The sequence below is a fragment of the Salvelinus fontinalis genome, chromosome 28 (assembly GCF_029448725.1).
Source record: "Salvelinus fontinalis isolate EN_2023a chromosome 28, ASM2944872v1, whole genome shotgun sequence".
NCBI lineage: Eukaryota > Metazoa > Chordata > Actinopteri > Salmoniformes > Salmonidae > Salvelinus > Salvelinus fontinalis.
The window spans coordinates 15,793,345-15,820,542 of NC_074692.1; the positions used below are offsets into that span (position 1 = coordinate 15,793,345).

Genomic DNA, 27,198 nt, shown 5'->3' on the forward strand with positions numbered 1-27,198 from the left:
AGGAAAATTACACCAGATATAATAGACTGACCCTAGCCCCCCGGCACATAGACTATTGCAGCATAGATACTGGAGACTGAGACGGGTGGGTTGGGGGACACTGTGGCCCCGTACGGCGATACCCCCGGACAGAGCCAACCAGGCAGGATATAACCCCACGTACTTTGTCAAAGCACAGCCCCCACACAACTAGAGGAATATCAACAGACCACCAAGATACTAGCCTGAGACAAGGCTGAGTATAGCCCACAAAGATCTCCTCCACCGCACGAGCCCGAAGGGGCGCAAAACCAGACAGGAAGATCACTTCTGTGACTCAACCCACTCAAGTTACGCACCCCTCCTAGGGATGGCATGGAAGAGCACTAGTAATGTCCGCAAAAACACTACAGTTTAACTACAGTATACTACAATCGACAAAAAACACTACATTAATTTCTATAGTATATATTACAGTACACAACAGTATACTACAGTAAATAAGAAACACTACAGTGAATACTACAGTGAAGTCCGCAAAAACACTACAGTGAATACTATAGTATTTTTTCATGTGGCTTGCTGGACAACCTTCATTTACATACCTATTGAAATTAAAATGTAATTAACTATGGTACAGTATATTGATATATTAAATATTTCCACAAATCTTTATCAGTCTGTAACTGTTGTAGCTTCGTGGTATTGTATGTTGAGGTTCTGTGAAAAGGCCTGGGGTGTATTCATTACAGAAACCGTTAATTGTTTAATAACCAAATGGAAGTGTTTTTATTGGACAAATTCAGGTAGGTTCCACCCCATTTCACTCCGTTTGCTTCCGTTTAAGAAATGTTTTGCAACACAATTGGTGTAATGAATAGACCCCTGTGGTTTCGTAGGAGTGCCAAGGAGGTGAGGCAGCTATCAGTTTGGTAATCATTAATCTCACCAAAGACATGCGCCACACACAGCAGCTTCCAGCACAACATATTACTGAGAGAATTAAAACAAAAATTCTAGTCATGCAATTAACAATGCAAATGCATCTACATTTAAGGACATATTTTATCAGATCAGAAGCAGAGACAATATTTGAAGCCATGTTGTTGTTAGTGTTTTGCTTATTATAGCCAACGGTTTCTAATCATAGAAAGTACCATGTTTAAATTATCCTAAGGCAATAGATGTACTGCATGTAATTAAAAAGGGTGTGGCCTGAGCCTGGTACTCATTACTCCGATTCTGTTGCAAAATGTTTCTTAAACAGAAGCAAATGGAACAAAACGGGGGAGGGACCTCCCTGAATTGGTCCAATAGAAACTCTCATTTTAGTTGCTGTTTGGCTAATGATTACACCTGTTTCAGAGTTTCAGGTGAGAGCAACTGAAGAGAAGGCAAGCAAAAGTTTTGTTCTGGTTCACTCTGTCAGGCCTCTTGGAAACGACATTATCTTTGGAATATTGCTGTGCAGAAAGGTAATTTGGATTCATTCATTATGTGATTGTTGTATTAAATACTGCTCAGGAATATTATGAATACGTGCTGATGTACTCGAGAGTTTAAAGTACAAATTCCTGACTCACTCAGCAACAGCCATTAAGTTGGAGAGGAGAACTTGTTGAAAATACAGTAGGTAGGTATCGTTGAGGATCTGTCTATTCTATCCTCTAGCCCTAGACAGAACAGGTTTATATATTTTAATTCTGTGCAGGGTTGTCTATCCACTCGGAAAGCGTGAGTGTATGTTGTTAAGGGAAAACATGTGTCCCATTATCATTGTCATTTCAGTGCATGATAAAGACTACCTGTTTGCTGAGTAATGTTTCCTAGAAACTAGATTAAAATCACAATGAGGAAGTACACATTCAAATTACTCAGGTAGTCATTGTAATCATTTCTCTTGATGTGCCATAGAGGTTTACCAACATGGTCACTTTGGGAAAGTGCCTTACATGCTCAAGACTACAGTTAGCTGTGATGTTTGTGGTAACAGTTTATCTGAATACAGGTGAGTAATGCAATGTTTCCTAACCTAGTCGCCCTATGACATCCACTATTTCGGGCCCTTCTAGGCCCACGCTGCACCAGACAAAGTCCACTTTTAAACTGATTCATTTCCATTTATCTTTGTCAGGGGATATAAAATGTGCCTGTGTGACAGCCATTGACTATATGCACATACTTACACAAGAGGTTTATGTCACCTGATGTAGCTGGGTACAGCCTAGACAGTGTCCCAGGCCAGGGCATAACAACGTCCGTCTCTGTTGACCCATTAGCTGGTGTCTGTCCTACATGTTCGATATATCACATTATACTTATATGAACTGCGCAACAGATGTCCAACAATTGGGGGTATTCACTAGGAATCAAACAGAAGCTAACGGAACGGGGAGGGACTTACCTGAATTTGTCTAATAGAAACACTTTCTATGGTTTGGAATAATGATTACACCCCTGTTGTGGAAGTGAAACTACAGTACCTTAAAAGTATTCATACCCCTTGACTTATTCCACATTTTGTTGTGTTAGAGCCTGAATTTATTAAATATATTTGTTTTCTCACCTATCTACACACACTACCCCATAATGGCAAAGTGAAAACATGTTTTTAGAAATGTTTGCACATTTTATGAAATGTAGATATTCACACTCCTGAGTCAATACTTTGTAGAAGCACCTTTGGCAGTGATTACAGCTGTGAGTCTTTCTGGGTAAGTCTCTAAGAGCTTTCCACAACTGGATTGTGTAACATTTCCCCATTCTTATTCTTTCAACATTTTCAAGCTCTGTCAAATTGGTTGTTGATCATTGCTAGACAACCATTTTCAGGTCTTGCCATAGATTTTCAAGTAGATTTAAGTCAAAACTGTAAAACGTCTTCTTGGTAAGCAACTCCATGTTGTATTAGATTTGCCCCAACACGGATTCAACCACAAAGACCAGGGAGATTTTCCAATGCCTGTCTTTGTATTCAGGACAAAAAGTTATTTGCTTTTCCAAATTTTTTGCAGTATTACTTTAGAACCTTGTTGCAAAAAGAATGCATGTTCTGAAATATTTTTATTCTGTACAGGCTTCTTTCTTCTCCTTCTTCCTTCCTCTGTCAATTAGATTAGTATTAGTATTGTGTAGTAACTACAATGTTGTTGATCCATCCTCAGTTTTCTATCACAGCTGTTTTAAAGTCACCATTGGCCTCATGGTGAAATCCCTGAGTGGTTTCCTTCCTCACCGACAACTGAGTAAGGAAGGACACCTGTATCTTTGTAGTGAATGGTGCATTGATACACCATCCAAAGTGTAATTATTAACTTCACCATGCTCAAGGGGATATTCAATGTCTGCTTTTTACATTTTTACCCATCTACCAATAGGTGCCCTTTGCGAGGCATTGGAAAATCTCCCTGGTCTTTGTGGTTGAATCCGTGTTTGAAATTCACTGCTCGACTGAGGGACCTTAGAGATACATTGTATGTGTGGGGTATAAAGATGAGGAAGTCATTCAAAAATAATGTTAAACACTTATTGCACATAGTGAGTCCATGCAACTTATGTGACTGTTATTGTACTCCTGAACTTATTTAGGCTTGCCATAACAACAGGGTTGAATACTTATTAACTCATAACATTTCCTTTTCCTTTTTTTAATTCATTTGTAAAAAATCTGAAAAACATAATTACACTGACATTATGGGGTATTTATTGTGTATTGGCCAGTGACAAACATCTAAATGTAATCCATTTTAAATTCAGGCTGTAACTGAAGGCTGTATGCTGTTAATGCAGGAACTTGTCAATTTAGTCTGAAACTAGTCTAAGTTTCAATCCTGAATGTGTGTTTTTCTCTAAACCCTAAGATGTCACAGTGGCTTTGCAGATAACATCCACAGGGTCTCAGACCATTCAAAGAGCCCAGGGGGAGACAGTCGTGCTGGGATGCACATACACCCCTGCCCCCTCTGACACAGGAGATCTGGACATTGAGTGGATGAGTGTCCATCCAGACATGACCCAGAAAGACCAGCTGGTGAGACTACAGAGCAGGAGACAGAGGGGGCTCTTGTTATGGATAATTTAAGGGGAGGGTTTGGAGATGCAACATGCATCGTAAAACTAATATGTTAGTCTTAACATCCACTCATACCATTTGTCAGACTAGTCTTGGAGATTTTGTTTAGCTACAGGCTATCTTATCCTCATTGTTGCAGTAGAAAAACCTGTTCTTAACATTTGTTCTCAAGACTTGTTGTTTTGTCATTGAAGCAAATCTCTACCTCTCAGGTCCTATCTTATACAGGAGGGCAGAAATTGCATTACGGGGACCCCAGCTTCTCTAAGAGGATGGACTTCACAGGAGACCCTGCGTTGGGAGACGCATCCGTCTCATTCTCTGCAGTGAAAGCCTCAGACACAGCCACCTACCAGTGCAAAGTCAAGAAGGCGCCGGGTGTTGACATGCGAAAAGTCACTCTGGTAGTGATGGGTGAGGAATGCCGCCCCTCCCAGACTGGTTTCTATTTTACCAGTTTCATCATTCCACTGTCCTGTTTTTAAATCTGCTTTATCACTGAAAAGGAATTTGAACACTCTGGTGCTCCTTTTGTTCTTATCAATATACACAGTTTCTTGTAGTGGAAATGCACTTATAAGGAATCAACACATTTACACAATGGCCCATTTTGTCATTGGTCGCAGAGATGCATATGTTAAGTAAAATAAAGGAAATGGTATTCACTTGTACCGTATACTTACTCTACACACTCTTTATGAAGTTGTTTTCCTGAGACAGTTTAATAACCTCTTCTCTTACACCAGTCCCTCCATCAGTGCCTAAGTGTTGGGTTGAAGGCGGTGAAGAGAAGGGAGCCGATGTCTCCCTCCGATGCAAGTCATCCGTGGGATCCACCCCCCTTAACTATGTCTGGACCAGAGAGAGTGGAGGGGCCATCCCGCCTACAGCAACACAAAGTAGGAAACAGGAACTAAAGTCTCTAGATAAGACATGGCCCACATAACCATAGGTCTACTGTGCATGTTGATATACTGAGGTGAGGTGTGGTTTGTAGCTGGCAGCGATTGTCTTTGTGTTCCATTTAGACTCCCAGACTGGAGAGCTGATGATAAGAAATCACTCAGAGAGCTACATGGGAAATTATCTGTGTGTGGTGTCGAATCCTGTGGGCAAAGAGCAGTGTAAATACACCCTGCACGCATACAACCGTAAGTTTAATTGGAAGAAAGAAAGTGAGTAACGGTGCATATGTGTGAACCTGTCTCTGAATATCATGACTTCCTTTTTAGCTCCCAACAAAGCAGGGGTCATAGCGGCTGCTGTGATTGGTGCACTGCTACTGTTGCTCCTCCTCCTGCTTCTCATCTGGCTTCTGGTCTGCTGCTGCCACAAGCGTCGCTATGAGAAGGAGGTTGCCCATGAAATCAGGTATGAAATATGACATTCCATACCTTCCAAGAATTACATGCAGCAGACAAACTGTAAAATGTGATTAACTCCTACCGTTCTGTGCCACTCTTCCATGGCCTGGCCCTGCCCAACAGGGAGGATGCCCCAGCCCCAGAGAGCCGACCCGCCAGCAGGAACTCCAGCTTCCGCTCGGTCCTAGGCTTCCGCTCCCCCCCTGGGGCAGTCTATAGCTCAGTGAGAAAAGGTCAGCCCAAGAGGACAGAGTCAGACAATAGGAGCTTCTACACCAACAGTAGCATAGGCATGCCTGCCCCCAGCAAGCAGAAAGCCCCTCATTTGCCACCTGTGCTGAAATATGACAGCAGTAATGGTTACCCTGTGTAACAATGTTTTGGGTTGGGGTAAGGATAAGCATGAAAGCATTACAGGATATGTATAATCTCATTCCCATGCTACTTCCCCCCTGTACTTTGTGCAACAGCTTAAACTCTTGGTGCAATAGTGCAATGGATAATGTTTTAGTCACGTGAAGCTCAATTGAGGATTTTGCCAATGAGAATGAGTGAGAAAGAGATTATATTTAAAGTGTATGTCAGATGCAGTGGTGTAAAAATACTTGAAAGTACTAAAGTTGTTTTTTGGGATATCTGTACTTCACTATTTATATTTGACTATTTTCTTTAGGAATGTAGTGAAGTAAAAGTAATGTACTTCTTACTCCATACATTTTCCGACACCCAAAAGTACTTGTTACATTTTGAATGCTTAGCAGGACATAAATTGTCTAATTCACACACTTATCAAGAGAACGTCCCTGGTCATCCCTACTGCCTCTGATCTGGCGGGCTCACTAAGCACATGCTTCATTGGTAAATTATATCGTAGTGTTGGAGCGTACCCCTGGCTATCCGTTTAAAAAAAAAGTTTGTTTAATATAAGAATTAAAACTATTATTTATACTTTTGATACTTAAGAATATTTTAGCAATTACATTTACATTTGATACTTAAGCAAATATTTTTAGACTTACTCAAGTAGCATTTTACTGGGTGACTTTTACTTGAGTCATTTTCTATTAAACGGTATCTTTACTTTTACTCAATTCGGTACTTTTTCCACCACTGGTCAGATGTATGTTTTTTATTCTATGTATGACTTATTTTGTCTAACAGACAAGCAACCAATGTTTGTCTTCTTTTCTATAAGTTTTCAATGAAAATATATTTTTTTAACCAAGCACTTGATTCTGAATCAGTTATATCCTGTACACCAATCGAAAAAGCTAATGACCCCACCCTCAATACACCAGGCCAATGATTGTTAATACGGAATGACATTGTGTGCCAGTCAGATATGTGATTTAAGATATTGATTTTGATATAAAACTTAACGACTGACTGGCCTCAGAAGGCAGACAGTTCAAAGAATAAAAGCTTGAAGAAAGTCTATGATCAAAGGATTTTTTTCAATCTTAGCACAGTGGAATGTCTACAATGATTGATTTGGATGCAAGGATCACTGGGTTTTTCCTTTCTTTTTTTGGTTTGCATCATAGTACAAAATTTGTCTAGACTCCTCATTCCAGAGTCAAGCCTGCCACATATAATTAGGCATGTTTTTGTTGTGGTCTTGCCAAGCAGAATGCTTTAGGAGTCAACACCCAGAGCACCAACCCTGTACAGTGTTGAATTAACACAGAACATGAAGGTGAGCCAAACACAGGTTGCCCCCTTTATCACATGTAAATCGACCCTGTGGAACAGATGTGTAGATCTGTGGCCATAGCTTCAGGAAGGATATTTGCATGGGAACTGGACCCTGAGGTTTTGTTCAGTATCTGTGGTTTGTCAACATGTCATTCTGCAATACATCTGGTTCAGTAATTCCACCGGATATACACAGAGCAAATTGGCCAGTGTTACCTAGTGTTGATTCAGGAGTTAATGAACAAATTCAACAACCATGTCTCTGTCACTAACCAATGCAGGCATGGGTGGTAACTCTACAATTAATTTGAAAAGGCAAGGAACACTGGCAAATTATATTGGAGGTGTGGGGTTGTGGCTTTCAATGGTTTTTGGCCATCTGTGAGTGGAAGTTTTGCAGTTTAAGTGGAAACTACCAGTTTAAGTGGTCTAGAAAATACCAACAAAAACAAGAGATACGAATAACAAATAATTTATAATTTACCATTATATGGTTATTAATTAGAGAACGGGTCAGAATATAGGGATCAATGAAAAAGTAATCTATGCATATTCGTCTCTATTTCAGCACCAACTGGTAAATTTAAAAATACTCTGATCTTTTTAGAGTTAGGAAAGTATTTCTGAATCATAAAAGAACAAGGTTGGAGAGCCTTTACGCACAAAATATATTGATGACTCAAAAATAGTGGTTTAATATTCAAGAACAATGCATGAAATAATGGAAGGTGGAAAAAAAGTGTACAATAAGGGTGAAACAAGTCCTATAAATCTACCCTAATTCTTACTAATCACAGAACTGTATGACAGTGGTCCAGTCGTCGTGAACCGTGCTCCAGGTTTAACCTGCTATGTGTGGTCTGAGTTCCATAATGATTCAAATAGGCTTCATGTCACAAATTATTGCACAATGTTAGCCTAATATGATACACAGACGTGACAGAGGAAAGAAAGGTAGACGGAATGGAATGGAATGATGCAAAATTTCTAATGAAACAAATCGTGCCAGAGATGAGGGGCTGGTAAAAAAACTGAAGCTGAGAGAAGAAATCATTTTACATTGAAATTGTAAAGGGAGCCCCCCCCATTAAAAAAAAAACCCAGTTTCACAAATTGTACAGCAAACACCATTTCCCAAAAGTCCTCAACATGATGGTCCTTGTTTCATTGATGGGTTTACTCAATCAGCTTCTTCGCCTTGATGCAAACGCCTATTTTGCAAAATGATGCAAAATACACCTTGAAGGAAACTAACACTAAAAAATACTAGTTGTAAACGTATGTGGGTATTACTGACGGTGGCTCCCCATAGTGGTTAATATTTAAGATGACACAAATTGTAAAGTCAAACTAAGAAAAGCCTGGGTCTCAATTTCATCCGTGCAAATTATGAGGGCATATAATAAAAATTCTGAATAAAAGGCACAGCTATTTATAGCCTACTTCACTTGGGAAAAGGGACTGCAATACATGTCATGTTTATATGATTTTCAGTTTGCTTCATATGACTGGTTTCACATTCGTCTCCAGGGGAAAAAATAATCTAAAACAATTGAGTATTTGTGTATTTACAATCGCCTTCTCTTATCAACAGCTATCAATGTATACATTACAGTGCATGGAGATTCAATTGGAAGAAATAAAGTAGATGCTTGTCCCACTTGGAACTTGTAGGTTCGCTAGACCTTATTCATGGTTTCCTCGCATATAAAGGTGGTGGAATTATTAGAGAATCAAGTCAAGGTCAGACTATAGCGTATCTATAGACACCTTTGCCGCACCATTTCTCTGATCTCCCCCCAAATGAATAGCAAGGCAGAATACGCATAGAGAGAAAAGTGCATAAAAAGGGAATTACGTTTAATTTACCAGCGCTTAACTCGAGTCGGAATGTCCCCCCAATGAGCACACATCTTCACCCCAGGCCTATGGAAATGCACTGCCACCACTGCCTTTTGCCATCGCCACCAATTCAAATAGTATTGTGAATAGAGTTCGATGCTTCTCTATAAATTTCAGTCAGGCGACTCTGAAATCAAAGGTTCAGGCTACTTCTTAAAGCCAACCTTTGAAAACAAATATTTTTTCATCTTCAATGCTAAGATATTGAATTGTTTCAAGTTGTAGTAAAAGAACAAAGAGAAAACATCAGATGCAAAGGGATCCTTGTCTGAAGTAAAGTGACATCCAAAATAACCACATTCAATGGTGTAGGTGCTTATCTCAGCCTTGTGGACTTTGAAATGTATTCCAGTTAATTTTCGATTTGTAAATTTCCTCCACAAAGAAAAGAAAGTCCTGGCTATGAGTCACACTGATTCAAATGAAACCCCTGGTAAATGTCTGAGTTAAATTTAAGCATCTGAAAGTACATTTTATGCCATAATAAAAAGGCTTACAAAATATGGTATCTGAAACATTTGAGCACTAATTCCACCTCAACCTTGAACACTTCATTATCACAGAATTTTGATATACAGTTGAAGTCGGAAGTTTAAATACACCTTAGCCAAATACATTTAAACTCAGTTATTCACAATTCCTGACATTTAATCCTAGTAAAAATCCCCTGTCTTAGGTCAGTTAGAATCACCACTTTATTTTAAGAATGTGAAATGTCGAGAGAATGATTTATTTCCGCTTTTATTTCTTTCATCACATTCCTAGTGGGTCAGAAGTTTACATACACTCAATTAGTATTTGGTAGCATTGCCTTTAAATTGTTTAACTTGGGTCAAATGTTTTGGGAAGCTTGTGGAAGGCTACCCACAATAAGTTGGGTGAATTTTGGCCCATTCCTCCTGACTGAGCTGGTGTAACTGAGTCAGGTTTGTAGGCCTCCTTGCTCGTACACGAGTTTTCAGTTCTGCCCACAAAGTTTCTATAGGATTGAGGTCAGGGCTTTGTGATGGCCACTCCAATACCTTGACTTTGTTGTCCTTAAGCCATTTTGTCACAACTTTGAAAGTATGCTTGGGGTCATTGTCCATCTGGAAGACCCATTTATTTATTTACAATTGGCTCATTCATCCCCCTCCTCTCCCCTGTAACTATTCCCCAGGTCGTTGCTGCAAATGAGAACGTGTTCTCAGTCAACTTACCTGGTAAAATAACGGTAAAATAAATAAAAAATAAATAAATAAAATAAAAATTTATGACCAAGCTTTAACTTCCTGACTGATGTCTTGAGATGTTGCTTCAATATATCCACATAATTTTCCTTCCTCGTGATGCCATGTATTTTGTGAAGTGCACCAGTCCCTCCTGCAGCAAAGCCCCCCACAACATGATGCTGCCACCCCCGTGCTTCACAGTTGGGATGGTGTTCTTCAGCTTGCAAGCCTCCCCCTTTTTCCTCCAAACATAACGATGGTCATTGTGGCCAAACAGTTCAATTTTTGTTTCATCAGACCAGAGAACATTTCTCCAAAAAGTACAATCTTTGTCCTCATGTGCAGTTGCAAACCATAGTCTGGCATTTTTATGACGGTTTTGGAGCAGTGGCTTCTTCCTTGCGGAGCGGCCTTTCAGGTTATGTCGATATAGAACTCGTTTTACTGTGGATATAGATACTTTTTTACCTGTTTCTTCCAGCATCTTCTCAAGGTCCTTTGCTGTTGTTCTGGGATTGATTTGCACTTTTCGCACCAAAGTACGTTCATCTCTAGGAGACAGAACGCGTCTCCTTCCTGAGCGGTATGACGGCTGCGTGGTCCCATGGTGTTTATACTTGCGTACTATTGTTTGTACAGATGAACGTGGTACCTTCAGGCATTTGGAAATTGCTCCCAAGGATGAACCAAACTTGTGGAGGTCAACACATTTTTTTCTGAGGTGTTGGCTGATTTCTTTTGATTTTCCAATGATGTCAAGCGAAGAGGCACTGAGTTTGAAGGTAGGCCTTGAAATACACCCACAGGTACACCTCCAATTGACTCAAATGATGTCAATTAGCCTAACAGAAGCTTCTAAATCCATGACATAATTTTCTGGAATTTTCCAAGCTGTTTAAAGGCACAGTCAACTTATGTAAACTTTTGACCCACTTGAATTGTGATACAGTGAAATAATCTGTCTGTAAACAATTGTTGGAGAAATTACTTGTGTCATGCACAAAGTATATGTTCTAACCGACTTGCCAAAACTATAGTTTGTTAACAAGAAATTTGTGGAGTGGTAGAAAAACGAGTTTTAATGACTCCAACCTAAGTGTATGTAAACTTCCGACTTCTACTGTATTCATCACATTGTATTATCAACATTTCTGTTTTTATCTTAGAGCACCTAAATAAGCTGCTGGACATTGTTTAGAGAACCAACAGCACAATGCAAGGAGCCAATAAGGTGGATATCTGGGCCATAACTGGCCTGATAGCCATTCTCACTATGTTCTTCAACCTGTACATCTTCCTGATGAGCCTAAAGAGCTACAGGCAGAACAAACACTGGACCCCGTGAGACCACCAGCACAGCTCTGTCTGTGGCCAGTTGTGCCCACCAGCTGCTCTGCAGTCTCTGGATGACCATAGGCAACAAACTGCCGACTGGCCACGGACAGGACTGCCAACTTCACCATCATGTGGACCACCGCCTCCCTGATCTTCTAATCAGCACCAAGCTGGTGATTGAGCCCATCCACTGCTACACCAAGATCCAAAGGTCATCCTGAAGCACTGTAGTCCTGGTCATCCCTGTGTGTTCTCAGAACCGGTCTGCCCACGCTGACTGTCCTCGTCCCTGAGAACAACACATGAAAACAAGAACTGCGGTGCCATCATGTCTAATGACAACCCGTGCATGATACAGATCACCATTTATCTAGTCCTCTCTGACATCCTCCTGGGGGTACTGATGCTAAAGTGTTGCATATCCATCTTTGTTCACCTGGCCATCCATCTCCAGCACATGAAGACCAGTACCATTGGTTTCCACGCGCCTAAGCTGGATTCTGAGATGCGAGTGATAAACATGACCCTGGTACTGCTGGTTGCTCTATATGTACTATCAGGTATTGTGAAGAAAGATAATGCCATTGTGCTCTCTTTACTCTTCTATCACTTTCAGTGCCTTGGTTCTTATCTATGGTAACCTTCTGGAAGGTTCTCCTCCACTCTTACAATGTCTGCCTGGATGAGTTTCCCTGTCGGTCCTGGCTGAAGGTGCCAGAGACCAAATGCAAAACCAGCTCTGCTCACACAGTCAAACACTGAGGTCAGACTAGGGTAGGCAGTGGGCTGGCGTACTTAACGTGTTTGGATAGTATGGGTTTAGAGCCATCTGCTTGTCTGACCACTTCACTTCATCATTAGGTTAAATGCGTTTCTTATTCTTCCAGTCATAAAACTATGATAGTTTTTAAGCTATTTATCCACATGTTATTTTATAATAGCCCTGTATCTGTTTAATGTTGTTATCCGTTTAATTAAGCAGTTTTTATTATGGGTGTAGTTATTAAGTCATGATAATAAACAGAGTAGTTCAAGCCCTGGATGCTGATTGGCTGAAAGCCATGGTATATGAGAGAATATGGAGGCGAAAATAACCTGTTTATAATAGCAATAAGGCACCTCGGCGGTTTGTGCTATTTTGGCCAATATATCACGGCAAAGGGCTATATCCAGGCACTCCTTAGCCGTGGTATATTGGCCAAATACCACACCCATTGCTTAATAACCTCCCGTGTCTTTTGCCATTAAAGATATTAAGATTTCCAGGTCTTATATCATGGCTAGTCATTTTGGGGCCTTTGCCACAGCTTGTTTCTCTGATCTCAACAGCTAATATCCAGTGTGTTTCTGAGAGCATTGCGAATGGGATTAAAATGGTTCAGTAAATTGTTCTGACATCTATAACCAGGTCATTAGCATAACAACCAAACAATACACTCCACCATTTGGAAAGTGTAAACAAATATTTTGCTGAAAATCTGTGCCATGTGGTAGTGGATGAATACATGTTCTGTAGAACCTCTGCTCACAAATCTAAAATATTAAGACATATGATCTTTCATAATTCTGCAACACTGACAATACCCCATTGCTACATTCCCTCTAGCACCATCTAGTGAAGTCTAATATGGAGATACACAGGGGTATTTCTGATCATTCAACTGCACTTAAAGGAAAACTCCACCCCAAAAAACGATTTTTTGGTATTTGTTTCATTAGTCCATTGTTGACATAGTCCCAAAATGATTTGCTTATCAGCAATCAGGTTTTCAAGATATGTAACTTTCAAAATACAGAAATCATCCCCGTATGATGCAAACTCAAGTTAGTTTTTGGGTGGAGTTTTCATTTAAGTCTTCTGTCTATTGCTCAATGGCCTGTGGTTAGGACTCGGAGGACTTTTATATCCTGGAGATCTGGTTAAATACTGACGACAAAAAACAGGTCTAATGAAACTCGTCCATGGATGAGTGAATATCACAGGGTAGCCTGGAAGCATCACTTCTTTAGTCATGTGACTCAGGGACTGCAGGGAGAGTGATATCCTGTCCCCCAGTATCTGACAGGAAGGAAGAGGCCATTAGGAGGCCAGATTACCAAGACCAGTATCTACATATCACACAGGGCCTTCTGCAATAAATTACACTTGTAGTAAAACTCCCTCCCCAGCCCAGACAACACTACTGTACAGAAACAGACTGCTTTCACTTATAGGGAACAGTCTTGCGTTTTACCACAGTCCACTTAAAGAAACAATGTTGTGATCTTGATACATTTAATACCGCTATGAAGAATGTTCTCTTTCTCAATACAGAACATAAAAATAAAGCATGAATATGACTGAAGCAGAATTACATGTAGAACCTCTGGTATCTCAATGAAATTACTGCCAGACATAAATTCTCACATTCCACATCACTATTTACCAGAATTAAAATTAGGCTTTGTGTGACAGAATGAAAAGAATCTCACTGTCATACCATCTCACCAGACATCAAGGTCCTTCATTATCCTCTCAATTATCTCATAATTATTCATCAAAAAAGATATGAAGTCCCAACTAGTGCCTGATATGTCCTTGACAAGAGATAAGGGATGACACCGGCAATAGATATGAGTACAGGATAATGATTCTTAGAACTTCTGCTGAGGACAGAGGCTGGTTGTCTAGCCTTCTGTAACAATACCTTCTACAATTCAACAGAACAGTTAGTTAAATTCTTTATTTTTGTTTGGTCAGATTTACAAGTTTTATTGGTAAAAAAAATAATATATTACATCTCTTCATGCTACTATAAAGCTTTAAATCTCTTTACAAATATCTGTTCTGATCATTGTTAGAAAAACTCATTCAAAAAAGGTTAGTTCCCTTCTAAAATATCTTTGATCCCTGGAAATAGTCAAACTAAAATACTGACTCATTCTTGCACTACATACATGAAAACGGTCATTTCTGAAAGAGATTACATGCATAGATGAGCAATTCAGAGGACAAAGAGAGCATGGCATTGTTTTGAAAAGAACAACTGTATGAGACCGAATAATAGAAGACAATGTATATATTGATATATAAATCAAGTTGAAATTTTCACTGTTGAAAGTAGACCGATGTAAATGACCATGTCTCTATCTGTCCAACTCAAGTTGCTTGATGAACGCATACCAATTAACTTGAAACCTTTAAAAATCACTGAAATAAGTTAAAGTAATACAACAATGAATCAATAAAAGCGTAATAAAATGAAACTAGGAAATGCACCAGGAAAGAAAAAATACCTGCCAACTCTAAACAGATTATTGAGTTTGTGCCATACCGTGTTAAAATGACAACTTGCTAAATATATCAAGCTGATTTGCATAGAAAGCAAGAGTTCAAGACATACAGTATTTTGTTCTTATAAAAGGTCAAAAATATACCATTTAAAAAAATCTAATTTACATTAATTCCTTCCAGTGCATGTCTCTAAAGATTCTGAAATCATTGAGGTACTATCTTAGTGTGCTTTCATCACACAAATATGTAATGCATAGTTACTCAGTATTTATGAGTTAGCCAAGGTTATTCAATGTGACTATCGTCCACAAATGTATTTGGGGAAAGTTCCATTTTGATTACAAATCTCAATTCCCCCAAAAAGGAATACTACGCATGTACCACCTATGATCTATGACTGGGTCGAGGGAACCAAAAAGTAATCCAGGGTCGCAACCATAGATTTAGACTATATAATCAACAACAATATAATCAAAGTCTGTTGAAAATCAGTTCTGAGTCACAGACCACAAATTCCCTGCTCTTGATCAGCAATAGTGATTCTAATATAAAAATGTTTTCACCTAGCTATATCACATAATAAAACATGAAAATGCAGTCACCGCCTGTGCTTTCTTGACGAATGCCCAAAACAGGCACTGGAAATTATGAATAGTCCAGTGTGATTCCAACACATAATGACAAAAGACAAAATTTAAGCTTTGGTCATTCCTTATCCTTGCAGTGATATTCCCAAAATATATACTACACTATATACAACGACATCTCAAAGACCCTTGGGAAATATGCTAAGGTCATTGTTATTATTGCTTTTTCAGAAATATATACACTTCCCAAATCATGAATTAAATCCACCTTTATCGAATTCCCCATTCCCAGGAAACTAGACTATAAATGGACTCTCCTCAAAATATGAAAAGGCGTGTGACCCAATGCACCACGGCTTACAAAGACATCTGTCACACTCCATTTTACAACATACCATTCAATTACTTTAGTATGGAAACAATTATGCTTCTGTTTCTTAGAGATTCACAGGGCACACACATAACACGTACCAGTTTGTTGGAATAACTTGTAGTAAGTATCAGAAATATCAATTGTTGACATGTAATTCTGAAGTACATAACAGGTAAAAGTACTGGTCCTGAAATATTACTGTAATAAAGTGCTACAGTACCACAAGATGAACCAAACCCTTATCCCAGGCAGCAGGTCTCTAAACCAGATGAGAGGGGCTGTCCGGGTGGAGGATCCTCACTGAGGATTATTCTCGTAGGAGCCGGGGAACATAGACTTCCTGGTTTTAGGAGGAGGTGGAGGGGGCTTGCTGTCAATTTTCTGAGGCAGAGGAGGGTGGAACTATGGAGAGACCGGGGAAAAAATGATAATGTTAAAAATATTCTGTTTCACAATGTGCATTTTACAAAAAATATAGATGTTTCAGTGAAGATGTACCTCAAGGGAGTTTTGGGAGATGTCAAACATCTCATGGGGATGTTGCTTTGGTGGCATGGGTGGGGGTGTTCCGGGAGTGTCAGTGGTGGCATCATTATCACCGGGGAGAGATGAATAAACTGCAGAGAGAGAGTGACAAAACACACACATCTTAGGCTGCATGACAGCTAAAACTATTTGTGTGTGAACTACATGTACAAGAGGTAAGATATCCTAAACAGGGTTTCTATATTTCTGTGTGCAGGGTGAAGCTGTAAGCATCTCTTTAAGGATGTGTAGGATAGGCTGCTTTGTAGGTATGCCTTGTGTGTAACTAAGCTACATACTGGAGCTGTGAGGAGTCTGAGGAGAGGCTGGCAGGGGGCTGAGAGGGTTGTCAAAGCTGAGCTGAGAGGAAACACCCTGGAACAGAGATAGGGTCAGGCGACGGTCCCCAAACTGCAGACTTTTGGGTCTCTGCGGCTTCTCTGGAAGGGTCTGCTAAGGAGTAGAGTACAAAGATACAGCCCTCCTTGAAATCACAGTCAAGTATTTACTGCGAATGTATTAGCCATTTGTGCCTTAGTGTATGAGCCAAAAACAGTTGTAGTTACCTCATCTATGTCTGGCTGTCTCTCCACCAAAACCTGTGACTTGCTCACACTCCATTCTTTTCGGTTCTTTCGTCCGATCCGGTTGTCATCCTCAGAGCGGGACAACATCGAGGCCCGGCGATCGTTGGCAGTGTCACGGGACAACAGTGAACTGATGATGGATATCAGGACAGAGAGAGAGACAAGGGGGAGGTGTACAGTTAGAGGGTTATTTTGGCATGTGCAAGACTTCAGAATGTCACACTGTGAGATGTGGAAAAGCACAGACAAATATTCCTTACAAACATAGCAACACAAATAGACTACACCAGAGTAGCCCAAGAGGGAGACAAACACAGGAAACGAGGAGGGAGGGAGGAGGGGGACTGACTCCTTGGAAGAGGAGGGAGGATGAAGGGAGTGGAGGGACTGACTCCGGGGAGGGGGAGAGAGGATGGAGGAGAGGGACTGACTCCTGGGAGGGGGGCCGGGAGGGTCCATTAGAGGAGGTGGAGCCGCTGGAGAGGCCTGAGGAGGTGGTGGAGACAGTGGACATGCGGCGCAGTGTGGAGGACAGGATGTAGGGCATCACTACGGAGCCCACGCGACTCTTCTTCCTTTCAATGAGAGAGCAGGGCTGGGACACACAAATGGGATTAAACATCATCAGGAAACTTGGCAGGGGCTAAGCGGAATGACAGGCAAAACACTAACAACAATAGAGTGCCTTAAGCAAGATTTATGTTCCTGCAGCAAGATAATGTACACTCTGTTTTGAATGAGGGAAGTTTGATAGGGAGGCAGAGGAGCCAATAGCTAAATTTGGCACACTCTTACATTAAATAAGAGTTTGCCATTGGAAACTGACCAGGGTTATGACGCCGTAATGCTTCTCCACTCTCTCCCGCAGGTCTGAGAAACAGGTGAGCAGGCGGTTGTGTAAGGGCTTCAGCTGCTCAGTGGATTTCTCTCCGTGGATTCGGATCCCATCAGCTAAGAGAGGGATCTGAGGGGAGAGAGCCTCTGTTCTTATAGCAGGTACTGTATGTCTAAGTACAGGTTCAATAACAAGGAGAGAATTACAATTTACCTGGAGGGCAATAAGATGTTTGAGGACCTCAATGCTCTCAAGGTCATCTGGGTGTTCATGCATGTAGGTGTCAGTGAAGAATGCCTGTAGAGACAGAAAGGGGGAGGAAACAAGTTTAGCATTTTGAGACATGAAGATGTTAAATACTAACTACATTAAATACTAACTACATTAAATACCAACTAAAATAACAGTGACCTCGAAAATAAGAATATCAGGTTACAAATCTTCAATGAAATGTGAGACAAAATTGTATAGGATTCAAGGTCCTAGGTAGTAATAGTCAAGTCAAACCTTCTCGTAGTTGGAGTAGCCACCCATGACGGCAGGGTCAACAATGCCATTGAGCATCATGGAAAGTGGGTGGACGGACGTGGAGCTGTCACAGGCCTGCTGCTGCACCAGGTTACTAAGCTTCTCATTGGCCATCTCCATGGTCTCCACAGCATTCTGCAGAGGGCTGATCTCCTCCTGACCAGTAGGAAAATCAGGAGAGGTGAGGAGACATCAAAGTGTAAAAGACCAAATTGGGTGAGTAGGAACTATTTGCTATGGGTGGTAGGGAGTACTCAACAGTGTTTAGATTAAACATACAGCACATTAACACCAGTAAGTTTGTATTACTGTGATTGTCATCATCATTACTGAGAGAACTTACAACAGAGATGGACTTCACTTCGAACCATTTGAGAATCCCTGGGAAGTGATAGGTTGTGATGTAAGTTGTCCTCTCGATCCACATGGTCTGTAACATGAGGCGGAAAATATGACTGAATGGCCAACAACACAAATGTTTTGAGCAGCAACCTCTTGTATTCAACTGCTAATCAAAAAGGAACACCTATGTCAGAATGCTGTTGATTGACTACAGATCAGCGTTCAACACCACAGTGCCCACAAAGGTCATCACTTTGCTAAGGACCCTGGGACTAAACACCTCCCTCTGCAACTGGATCCTGAACTTCATGACAGGCCGCCCCCAGGTGGTAAGGGTAGGCAACAACACATCTGCCACGCTGATCCTCAACACTGTGGCCCCTCAGGGGTGCGTGCTAAGTCCCCTCCTGTATTCCCTGTTCAGCCACGACTGCGTGGCCAAGCACGACTCCAACACCATTAAGTTTGCTAATGACACAACAGTGGTAGGCCTGATCACTGGAAACGTAAGACAGCCTATAGGGAGAAGGTCAGAGACCTGGCAGTGTCGTGCCAGGACAACAACCTCTCCCTCAACGTGAGCAAGACAAAGGAGATGATCGCGGACTACAGGAGAAGGAGGGCCGAACACACCCCCATTCACATCGACGGGGCTGTAGTAGAACAGGTTGAGAGCTTCAAGTTCCTTGGTGTCCACATCACCAAAATCTATCACAGTCCAAACACACCAAGACATCGTGAAGAGGGCACAACAACACCTTTCTGCCTCAGGTGACTGAAATGATTTAGCATGGGTCCCCAGATCTTCAAAAAGTTCAACAGCTGCACCATCGAGAGGCAGTGCGTACGGCTCAGTACATCACTGGGTCCAAGCTTCCTGCCATCCAGGACCTATATACTAGGCGGTGTCAGAGGAAGGCCCAAAAAATTGTCACCTGCCACCCAAATCATAGACTATCCTCTCTGCTACCGCACTGCTACCCCCAGGCCATAAGACTGCTGAACAATTAATCAAATGGCCACCCGGACTATATACATTGACCTCCCCCCCTTTGTTTTTACACTGCTGCTACTCACTGTTTATTATCTATACACAGTCACTTCATCCCTACCTACACACATATTGACTCGGTATATAGCCTTTTATATAGCCTCATTACTGTTATTTTATTGTGTTACTTTTTATTTTATTATTTTAGTTAATTTAGTAAATATTTTCTTAACTCTATTTCTTAAACTACATTGTTGGTTAAGGGCTCGAAAGTAAGCATTTCATGTGACAAATAAAAATGCATTTGATTGGAAAAGGGCTACATTCCTGAGTTTAGAGTGTGTGCGTTAAATGGAGGAATTTGTCTTTGTTAGGGCTCTGCAGCATGGTGAGTGTGAGCTGTGTGCCAGGTACTCACTGCAAATTCATTGTCGGGGTCCTTTGCACCTTTCCTGAAGGGTCTGGAATACTGAAACTTGTCCACTTCATTGGTTCTGTAGTAGCTGGGAGAGGAAGAGGGACAAACAAATGAGTTGCATGAGTAAGAACTAAGAAAATTTATTCAACCACAAGCTGTTGTGTTCCGTACTTCAGGATCTGCTCAGGAACCCCCTTGTCTTTGAACTGGGCTGGGACAGTAAGGACTGCCTTGACTGTAAAACACTGGATATCTGTGAAGAGCAGGTAAGGATAGGACTGTATTATTAAAAAACGAAAACCTTTTTAGTGCTGTAGGGGGAAATGGAAACGGGGGCCAGTGGATTACTGGCTCAAAATTGTCCTTGAGAAAGGTATAATAAGACCTACCTATAAATGGGAAATACATCAAATGAATAATGTCCTGACTAGAAGCATTAACACCAATTAACATTTAAATAGCATTCATAGCTGGGAGCGTGAGGGCATGCTGCAACAGGCCTAAAGGATACGCTGTCCTTGGGAGTTACAGATGTTGTCCCCAGGGGGCGCTGTGCTGGTCATCCTGGCTGCATTGGGGAACTGCGACAGCAGCTTCAGACTGAAGTCCTCCAGCCACTCATACTCCTTACCACGGTAGATGAATACTTTGTTCTGTATGAGCAAATCCATTCAAAGATATGGTGAGATAGGATTGAATTAGAACATTGTTATTGAATGACATGCTACAGAAGATGTCAAAGATGGACTGTGGTAGACAGGAATGTGCCCTTCCCCCATTGAAATATATGTGCGTCAGCCAAATGAAGGCTATTCTAACCGGAACCTGACAAGATCATGGAAGGTATTTAACCCATAGAATCCCCCACTGCTTTATGGAACTGATAACTAGTATCGCCTCATGTTACATCATCACCGTGAAACATTTTTAATATTGACCTATCATTTAATTTTATGGAGAGTTCCATAAGTAAAATGAATAAAAGGCACATAAATATAAATATCTCAGGCGAATGAGACAGAACTTGAAATGTGCTATGGAGGCTGGATTTCTGAAAAGACATAATAATCTTACCCTGAGGAAAGTGGGGAATCCAAGGCCATAGTATCCCACAGCAAAGTATTCTGGCTGAGGCCGCATGGCATGCATTATATTCTCATAGAACTGGGCTTGCTGTTTCTGTGTACAACAGTAGGGAGAGTATAGAGGCTGTAGTAACAATGAGCTAAATTAACAGCGCCACAATCAGGAACAAAGATAACATACAACAGGAAACACCTAAAATACTGTAGAAGCTAACCAGTTCCCTGTGTACTTAACTTAGTTAAGTGTCAAAATTGGAGGATCCATAATGAACATAGATTCATAGCAGTGTAGCAAAACAATGTTTTTGTACAACTCCACTGCAGATAAGGACTGTTGAATACCACGATGACACAGTATTTACAAAAACATGACTTAAAATAGAGTATCACTTCATAATTAACTGAGTGTTACTTCCTAATGGCAGATGCCAGTATGTCAACCGGCAATGCATGGGTGGGACTATTGGATAAAAAGGTTTGACACAAGTGTGGCAGCAACTCTGATATCTTCCCCATTTCCTCAAATTGTTTCTGCAGTAATGGGTTGTTTTTTTCTTCAACTATCCATGTCATTTGGATTGAGCTAGCTGAAATGACTTTCTGCCTTAAAGTGGTCGTCCTAGCCATTGACAATGTATCTTGAACAATTTATTGTCATAATTAACTCCAAGTCTTTGTGAGCACTGAAAAGTATGTTAGTACAGCAGTTGAACTGGTCCTATTGAAAAGGCCTCGCACTAAATTTGCAGTGGGCTATCCCTTTCTGGCATTGTATGTGGAACTTTCACATGCATTCTTTTTTTACATGTAGAAACTAAGAGGATAATAATTTTGGGTTTTACTGTTTGTATGTTTTAGGGACAATTTCTATTTAGTAGTGACAATATTTTGATTAAATCTCAGACTAAAACACGATAGCAAATGATAAGTCCTCTTACCAGCAGCTGGCTAAGCTCCATGAAGTCAAACATCTGGTTCTCGTGCATCTTTGCCAGCTGTTTACCCATCTCAATGGCTTTCTCCCACATCTGAACAGATAAATGCAGCAGTTGGTAAAAAGACACGAGATGTGAACATGGTTTAGACATCACCATCTGTCCGTCACTAACACCTCTATTCAATCAAACCCTAACAGCAGGTTTCATCGTTGATGTACTGTGGTGAACAGGAGAAATGTTTACCCTAACCCAGAAATCTGGTAACCATGTTTGATTGAATATGGCCCCAAGTTTCTTTTGTAGCAAATGAAACAGACAAATATTTCTGACAGTAGCTCATATGGCATGTTCAGGGGTAAGTAGCATATGGTCTCTGACTACATATGCTGGCAAATATACTGCCACCCTTGCACAATTCCCAATTTCTTCTCAAATAAGTTGAAATTGGAAAAAACTTTTGTTGTTCATACATGTATTTGTTTGATTCACAACAGCACAGAACCAAAACATTTCATAAAAAGTCCCAACATTATCTACTTTACAAGGTAAAAATAGCCATTCAACAATTTTTTAAAAAAGAAAACAGAACATTCTGCTCCATTGCAAAGTGCAAGGGTGCCAATATATTTGACCACATATGTACCTCATGCTTCCTAATAGGGTCACTGGGTGAGGGTGGGAACTCACTTTGCCCTTGTCCAGGTTACAGATGATCTCCTGGAAGAGTCTCTCTTTGAGCTCCTGCTGTGTCCAGACATGTTTACCATGACCGGGGATCAGATGTGGGGCACAGGGCTTGTCAGACCACTGAGAAGGGCAATAAAAACAATACACAAAGTACATTTAGTTTTCTAGTAATGTATGTTATAGTTTGTTAACTGGAATTTTAGGGAAATAAGCCAAAGATGGTTGTTTTCATTGAAAGTCGAATTGAATGTTAATCTGAGTGAGACCTCGAGGAGTTCGGCGTGAAGTAACAGGGTGTATGCTGCCTCCGTGTAGTTCTCACAGACAAGGTGTAAATCCCTTAGCTTGTACAGATACCTGAGGACGAGGTCAGTATTTTAGAGTGATATCTAACAGATAATAGGTAGAATCTACCGCACACCCAAAGCTGATTTGTGAAGGTGCTGGAAACCAAGAAAAAATAAAGTCCCTGCACACTTCCAGTCAGATGTACATTTATTTGAATTATAGCTGAGCTTTCGGTCAGTCGACCTTGCTCTGAAGAAGGCCGGCTGACCGAAAGCTCAGCTATAATTAAAATAAATTTGCATCTGACTGGAAGTGTCCAGAGACTTTTTCCTGTTTCTCCAGAGTGATAGCTAACAAAATGGGATCCAAAGAAGAGTATACATTAAATCATCGGACTCACCGAATGTAAATGTCTTCCCGCTTCTTCTCCTTGTAGAAGTTCTGTCACAACCAAAATAAAAACAGCGGCAAAACTCAGCTTTTGTACAATTGAGAATATTTTGGGGGTTAAAATCAATTGGTTCAATGTAGAAACATAACATCTTGATATAATATTATTCTGAGGTGGCAAGTGTGGCTCAATCTTTCGGATTAGAGTTTGAGTTCTACATAAACCAGTCCGAGGTGTTAGTTAGCACCTGGTAGGCTCTCCTGTCTCTTAGTGATGTACTGTAAAGGCATACCAGGACGTTGACGGTGCAGCTCATGCGGAGCTCAGGGCTCTCGTCATGTGTGATGGTGCGGTAGGCCAGTAGCTTCTCCAGCAGACTGCTGAGCAGCAGAGCCAGCTCCTCCCCTGACTGAGACAGGTATCTGTGCCTCCGGCAGTGCTCCAGTAGTCTACACAATGCCAACAATGCAAAATGTCAATGAATGAGGGAGTTATATAGTCCATATTTAGGTATTGACTATGAAATCATGAGGTATGACTAATAAGAAGGAATTAGCCTCTGAATGATTGGCAGGTTTATTGTCAGGGTGCTTACATTTTCTCCAGCAGGATTTTGTACTGTTCATCCCCACGACCTCCCTCTACCTCCTGATCCAACTTGGTGATCAGTTCATTCTCAAACTACAGGTACAGAAAGACAAAAAAAAGCTGCTCAGCCAAATACAGCTGGGTACCTCTGTTTGTGTACAGTGATACTGTAAAGCCAGACAGGAAGCACTACCGTGGGCAGCTATCTCACCATGTTAAAGGTGCGGCTGGGAGTGAAGTTGTGCTCACACTGCATCATGTCAAAGAAGATGGGGATGGTGGCTTTCCTCAGCTCTGGCTCAGGCACCAGGGTAGCCTTTAGGATGGGCCCCACCATGGCCGGGATGAACTTCATCTTGTGTGGGCCTGAGGGATGCATAAAGTCAGAAGCAAAATGTTACACAAGCTCATTTGAAAGGGCAATAAGTGGTACTCCATTTTCATGCAAACAACAGGACAGTAAACTCATAAAGCGTTAAACAAAAAGCAGGCCACCACCATGAAACTAGGCAATAAAACATTGTCCTCAAAGCCTTTTGCCAATGAACAGGCCATTATACAGATGTCTTTATGTTGAATTTCTGTCTACAGAGATAACAACCCCCAGACAGTACTTACCAAGATTATACCACATATCTCGGATCTTAAAGCCAATGCTCTTCCTCATGTCTCCATACCTGTAACCACAACATAGAATTATACTATATACTGTAGAGCATATGCACACGAACTTACAGCATCATTTCTTATACATAAAATGCAGTTCTCTGGAAATTTTTATTTTATATTATTAGTTTAAGGGAATTTGTATTTAAACTAATTGAACCAAAGAAAAAAACAAACATACTTGTTCAGTATTTTATTCCGTTTTTCTTGAGAGAAGGATTCCAGTTGCAATGACTTGTGGGTAAGGAATGCAACAGTCAAGTGGAAGTAGTTGTTCCAGAGCTGAAAATAAAATATGATCGTTTTTACACAGACATTGGGACAATGATTGAGCTAAAGAAGTTTACATTTGCAGAGAGACACGGATGTCTTTTGTCCACCCCATCAGAAGGTGGCGACTGGAGACCCACCTGCAGCTCAAAGTGGGTCTGGTCCATGAAGTACATGTTGAGGACCTCAGAGTACTGGTTGATGGCCCGCAGAAACACACCAATCTGCAGGAGGTTCATGGTCATCCAGTCGGAGGGGAAAACGTTCCCCATCAGGTCCTTAAACATGATGAATGTCTCCATCAGGAAGTCCTGTAGTGGGCCAGGGAGAGAACAGTTACCTTGCCTGTAGTGGAAGTACCTAGATGTATGCTTCTCATGTCTGCACAAACATGTGGGGTTCTGTTTCTGACCAAGCCGATCGATTAGTAACATGCTGAACTATGCACAGCAATCCCCTTGCATTTCTCATATTAGACCCACACAGTTCAGTAAAGAAGCAAGGACAGGGAGATCCTCAGAATGTTCCAAGTCAGTCCCATGAAATGTCTATAATCAATAATCACTTCAGGAGCAGTTACAAGCACCAGTGGTTGAATGCCAGCTATCGACTGGATGATTCAGGAAGAGTCATGCCCAGGGCAGGGGAGGTGTGCCGGCCCACTTACAATGATGTCTTGTCTGGTCTTGAAGGTGCTGATGTAGTGGGCGTAGTGCATGTCATCCATCTGCTTCAAGATGGCGGTCATACAGGCTAGGTAATGACCCTGCCATTGAGATAACAGAGCATCAGTCACTTTAGTTGTAAAACTACTTTAGGTTCACACATATAAGATGTTTTATGCTTAGAAGCTAATTATAAGCTATAATTCATTGTTGAATGCTTATAAGTGCCGATTTAGTTATGTATAGGATGCATAGAAGCAGCTTTTCAGCACTGTGCCTTGTACATGGAAACTTAAAATAAATAATTTCCAAATGAACAATTGAAAATAACTTGACTTTTTCTTTTGAGTTAGATGAAGAACTGTCAGAGTACTGAGTATGAGTCTTACAATGAGAGTGGAGGTTCTGCTCATGCTGATGACAGTGCGATTGACCCTGCGAAGCAGCCGCTCCATTATCAGCTGGACATGGCCCCGGGTTGGACCCTGGGACACAAACAGGTCAGATCAAAAATGAATGTATCAAAACCAATCCAGTTAAGAGTTATGGATGTCACGGATTTCAGTGTGTCTAATGGCAGAGATAGAGGTGTGCTATAGCCAGTAGCCACTCACCACATTCTTGCGGTCCAGGTTGTCTAGCACAGTACTGAGCAGCTGAACACAGGCCTCGTGGTCTGGTTTATTGGAGTGGTCATCCAGCTGCCCACTCAGCTGGTCTGTCACCAACGGCAAGAGGACATCTCGACACTCTGTGGGGTCAAAGAGGAATAGAGCCTATTCAAATGTGTCATCCTGTGGTTCTGTTTTTAAAAAGAGATCATTCTAAAGTTATGTTTGAGCCAGAGAGGCACTACAGTACCTGACTGTTTGAAAAGGTCACTCTCCACCATCTTACACATGCAACCAAGTTTCTGGCGCACCAGCTGAGAGTCAGGGATGCTCTCAATGAACTTGGTCAAAAGAACACTAGTGAGAGAAACAGGATGAAATTCAGAAAAGAGACAAGGACATTTTATATACAGGAAAAAGTATAATTTCTGCAGATTCGACAGTTGAAAAGTCATTACAAGGAGTTACCTGAGCTCCACAGGATCAAAGACATTCTTGATGTCATTAATGATGGTGGGAAGGTATTTCAGTATCGCCCCCTGAAAAAGATGATGGTCTTTAAAAAAGAACATGAGGGAAATATCACCGGATAAGGCTTCTGTGTTTTACAGCTCTAGTCAGCTCGAAAGTGTTTTAATTAACATTATCCTGCAGTTTATCAAGTAAAACTTTACTTCAACTATCTTTCACGAAGCCAGCATAAGGCTTCCATAAACATAGAAAGGGTAAGCTGGTTTGAACAGCTGACAATTAGCAGAATAACACAGTAAATGTTGCATTACCAGGCTATGCCATGTTAACAGTGTGCATTAAAGAAGATGAAGTACCATGTAAGTGCCAATCCCAGTTTCTCTCCCCTAAACCAACTCACCTTTATCTTCACTCCCTCATCCAGCGGTCTGTCCATGAGTGTGTTGAAGGACAGGAAGAGTGTCCGGATGGAGTTGAAAAAAGCATCCTCACTGGTCCCATAGAATCTGAGTAAACAAAA

The 27,198-nt window shown here is 41.1% G+C and overlaps 2 protein-coding genes across 3 annotated transcripts in view; one reads left to right on the plus strand and one right to left on the minus strand.

Annotated features, from left to right (window-relative positions):
• The first annotated feature begins 1,305 nt into the window (after positions 1–1,305).
• Positions 1,306–6,847, plus strand: LOC129826266 (coxsackievirus and adenovirus receptor homolog). The gene is made up of 8 exons (XM_055886803.1): positions 1,306–1,454; positions 1,894–1,987; positions 3,840–4,009; positions 4,264–4,465; positions 4,798–4,950; positions 5,080–5,202; positions 5,284–5,422; positions 5,539–6,847. The coding sequence occupies exons 1-8, from the start codon at positions 1,326–1,328 to the stop codon at positions 5,786–5,788; spliced, it is 1,260 nt and encodes a 419-aa protein (XP_055742778.1). The 5' UTR covers positions 1,306–1,325; the 3' UTR covers positions 5,789–6,847.
• A 7,419-nt stretch (positions 6,848–14,266) lies between these two features.
• LOC129826267 (dedicator of cytokinesis protein 5-like) overlaps positions 14,267–27,198 on the minus strand; it is a 30,452-nt gene continuing 17,520 nt past the window's right edge. The window contains exons 23-51 of one of the 2 annotated variants that reach the window (XM_055886805.1): positions 27,079–27,184; positions 26,676–26,746; positions 26,458–26,564; positions 26,211–26,347; positions 25,986–26,081; positions 25,599–25,697; positions 25,072–25,242; positions 24,843–24,943; positions 24,614–24,672; positions 24,207–24,361; positions 24,003–24,088; positions 23,700–23,856; positions 23,417–23,457; positions 22,995–23,085; positions 22,729–22,848; positions 22,042–22,131; positions 21,093–21,197; positions 20,530–20,671; positions 20,190–20,271; positions 20,019–20,103; positions 18,611–18,697; positions 18,247–18,423; positions 17,953–18,036; positions 17,731–17,868; positions 17,336–17,499; positions 16,884–17,034; positions 16,617–16,767; positions 16,291–16,409; positions 14,267–16,194 (exon numbers count right to left, since the gene is read on the minus strand). In XM_055886805.1, the coding sequence (XP_055742780.1) occupies positions 16,090–16,194; positions 16,291–16,409; positions 16,617–16,767; positions 16,884–17,034; positions 17,336–17,499; positions 17,731–17,868; positions 17,953–18,036; positions 18,247–18,423; positions 18,611–18,697; positions 20,019–20,103; positions 20,190–20,271; positions 20,530–20,671; positions 21,093–21,197; positions 22,042–22,131; positions 22,729–22,848; positions 22,995–23,085; positions 23,417–23,457; positions 23,700–23,856; positions 24,003–24,088; positions 24,207–24,361; positions 24,614–24,672; positions 24,843–24,943; positions 25,072–25,242; positions 25,599–25,697; positions 25,986–26,081; positions 26,211–26,347; positions 26,458–26,564; positions 26,676–26,746; positions 27,079–27,184 (3,277 nt within the window). In that variant the 3' untranslated portion in view covers positions 14,267–16,089. Of the gene's footprint in view, positions 16,195–16,290; positions 16,410–16,616; positions 16,771–16,883; positions 17,035–17,335; positions 17,500–17,730; positions 17,869–17,952; positions 18,037–18,246; positions 18,424–18,610; positions 18,698–20,018; positions 20,104–20,189; positions 20,272–20,529; positions 20,672–21,092; positions 21,198–22,041; positions 22,132–22,728; positions 22,849–22,994; positions 23,086–23,416; positions 23,458–23,699; positions 23,857–24,002; positions 24,089–24,206; positions 24,362–24,613; positions 24,673–24,842; positions 24,944–25,071; positions 25,243–25,598; positions 25,698–25,985; positions 26,082–26,210; positions 26,348–26,457; positions 26,565–26,675; positions 26,747–27,078; positions 27,185–27,198 lie in introns of both variants that reach the window. The other variant, XM_055886804.1, reaches the window with a different exon arrangement.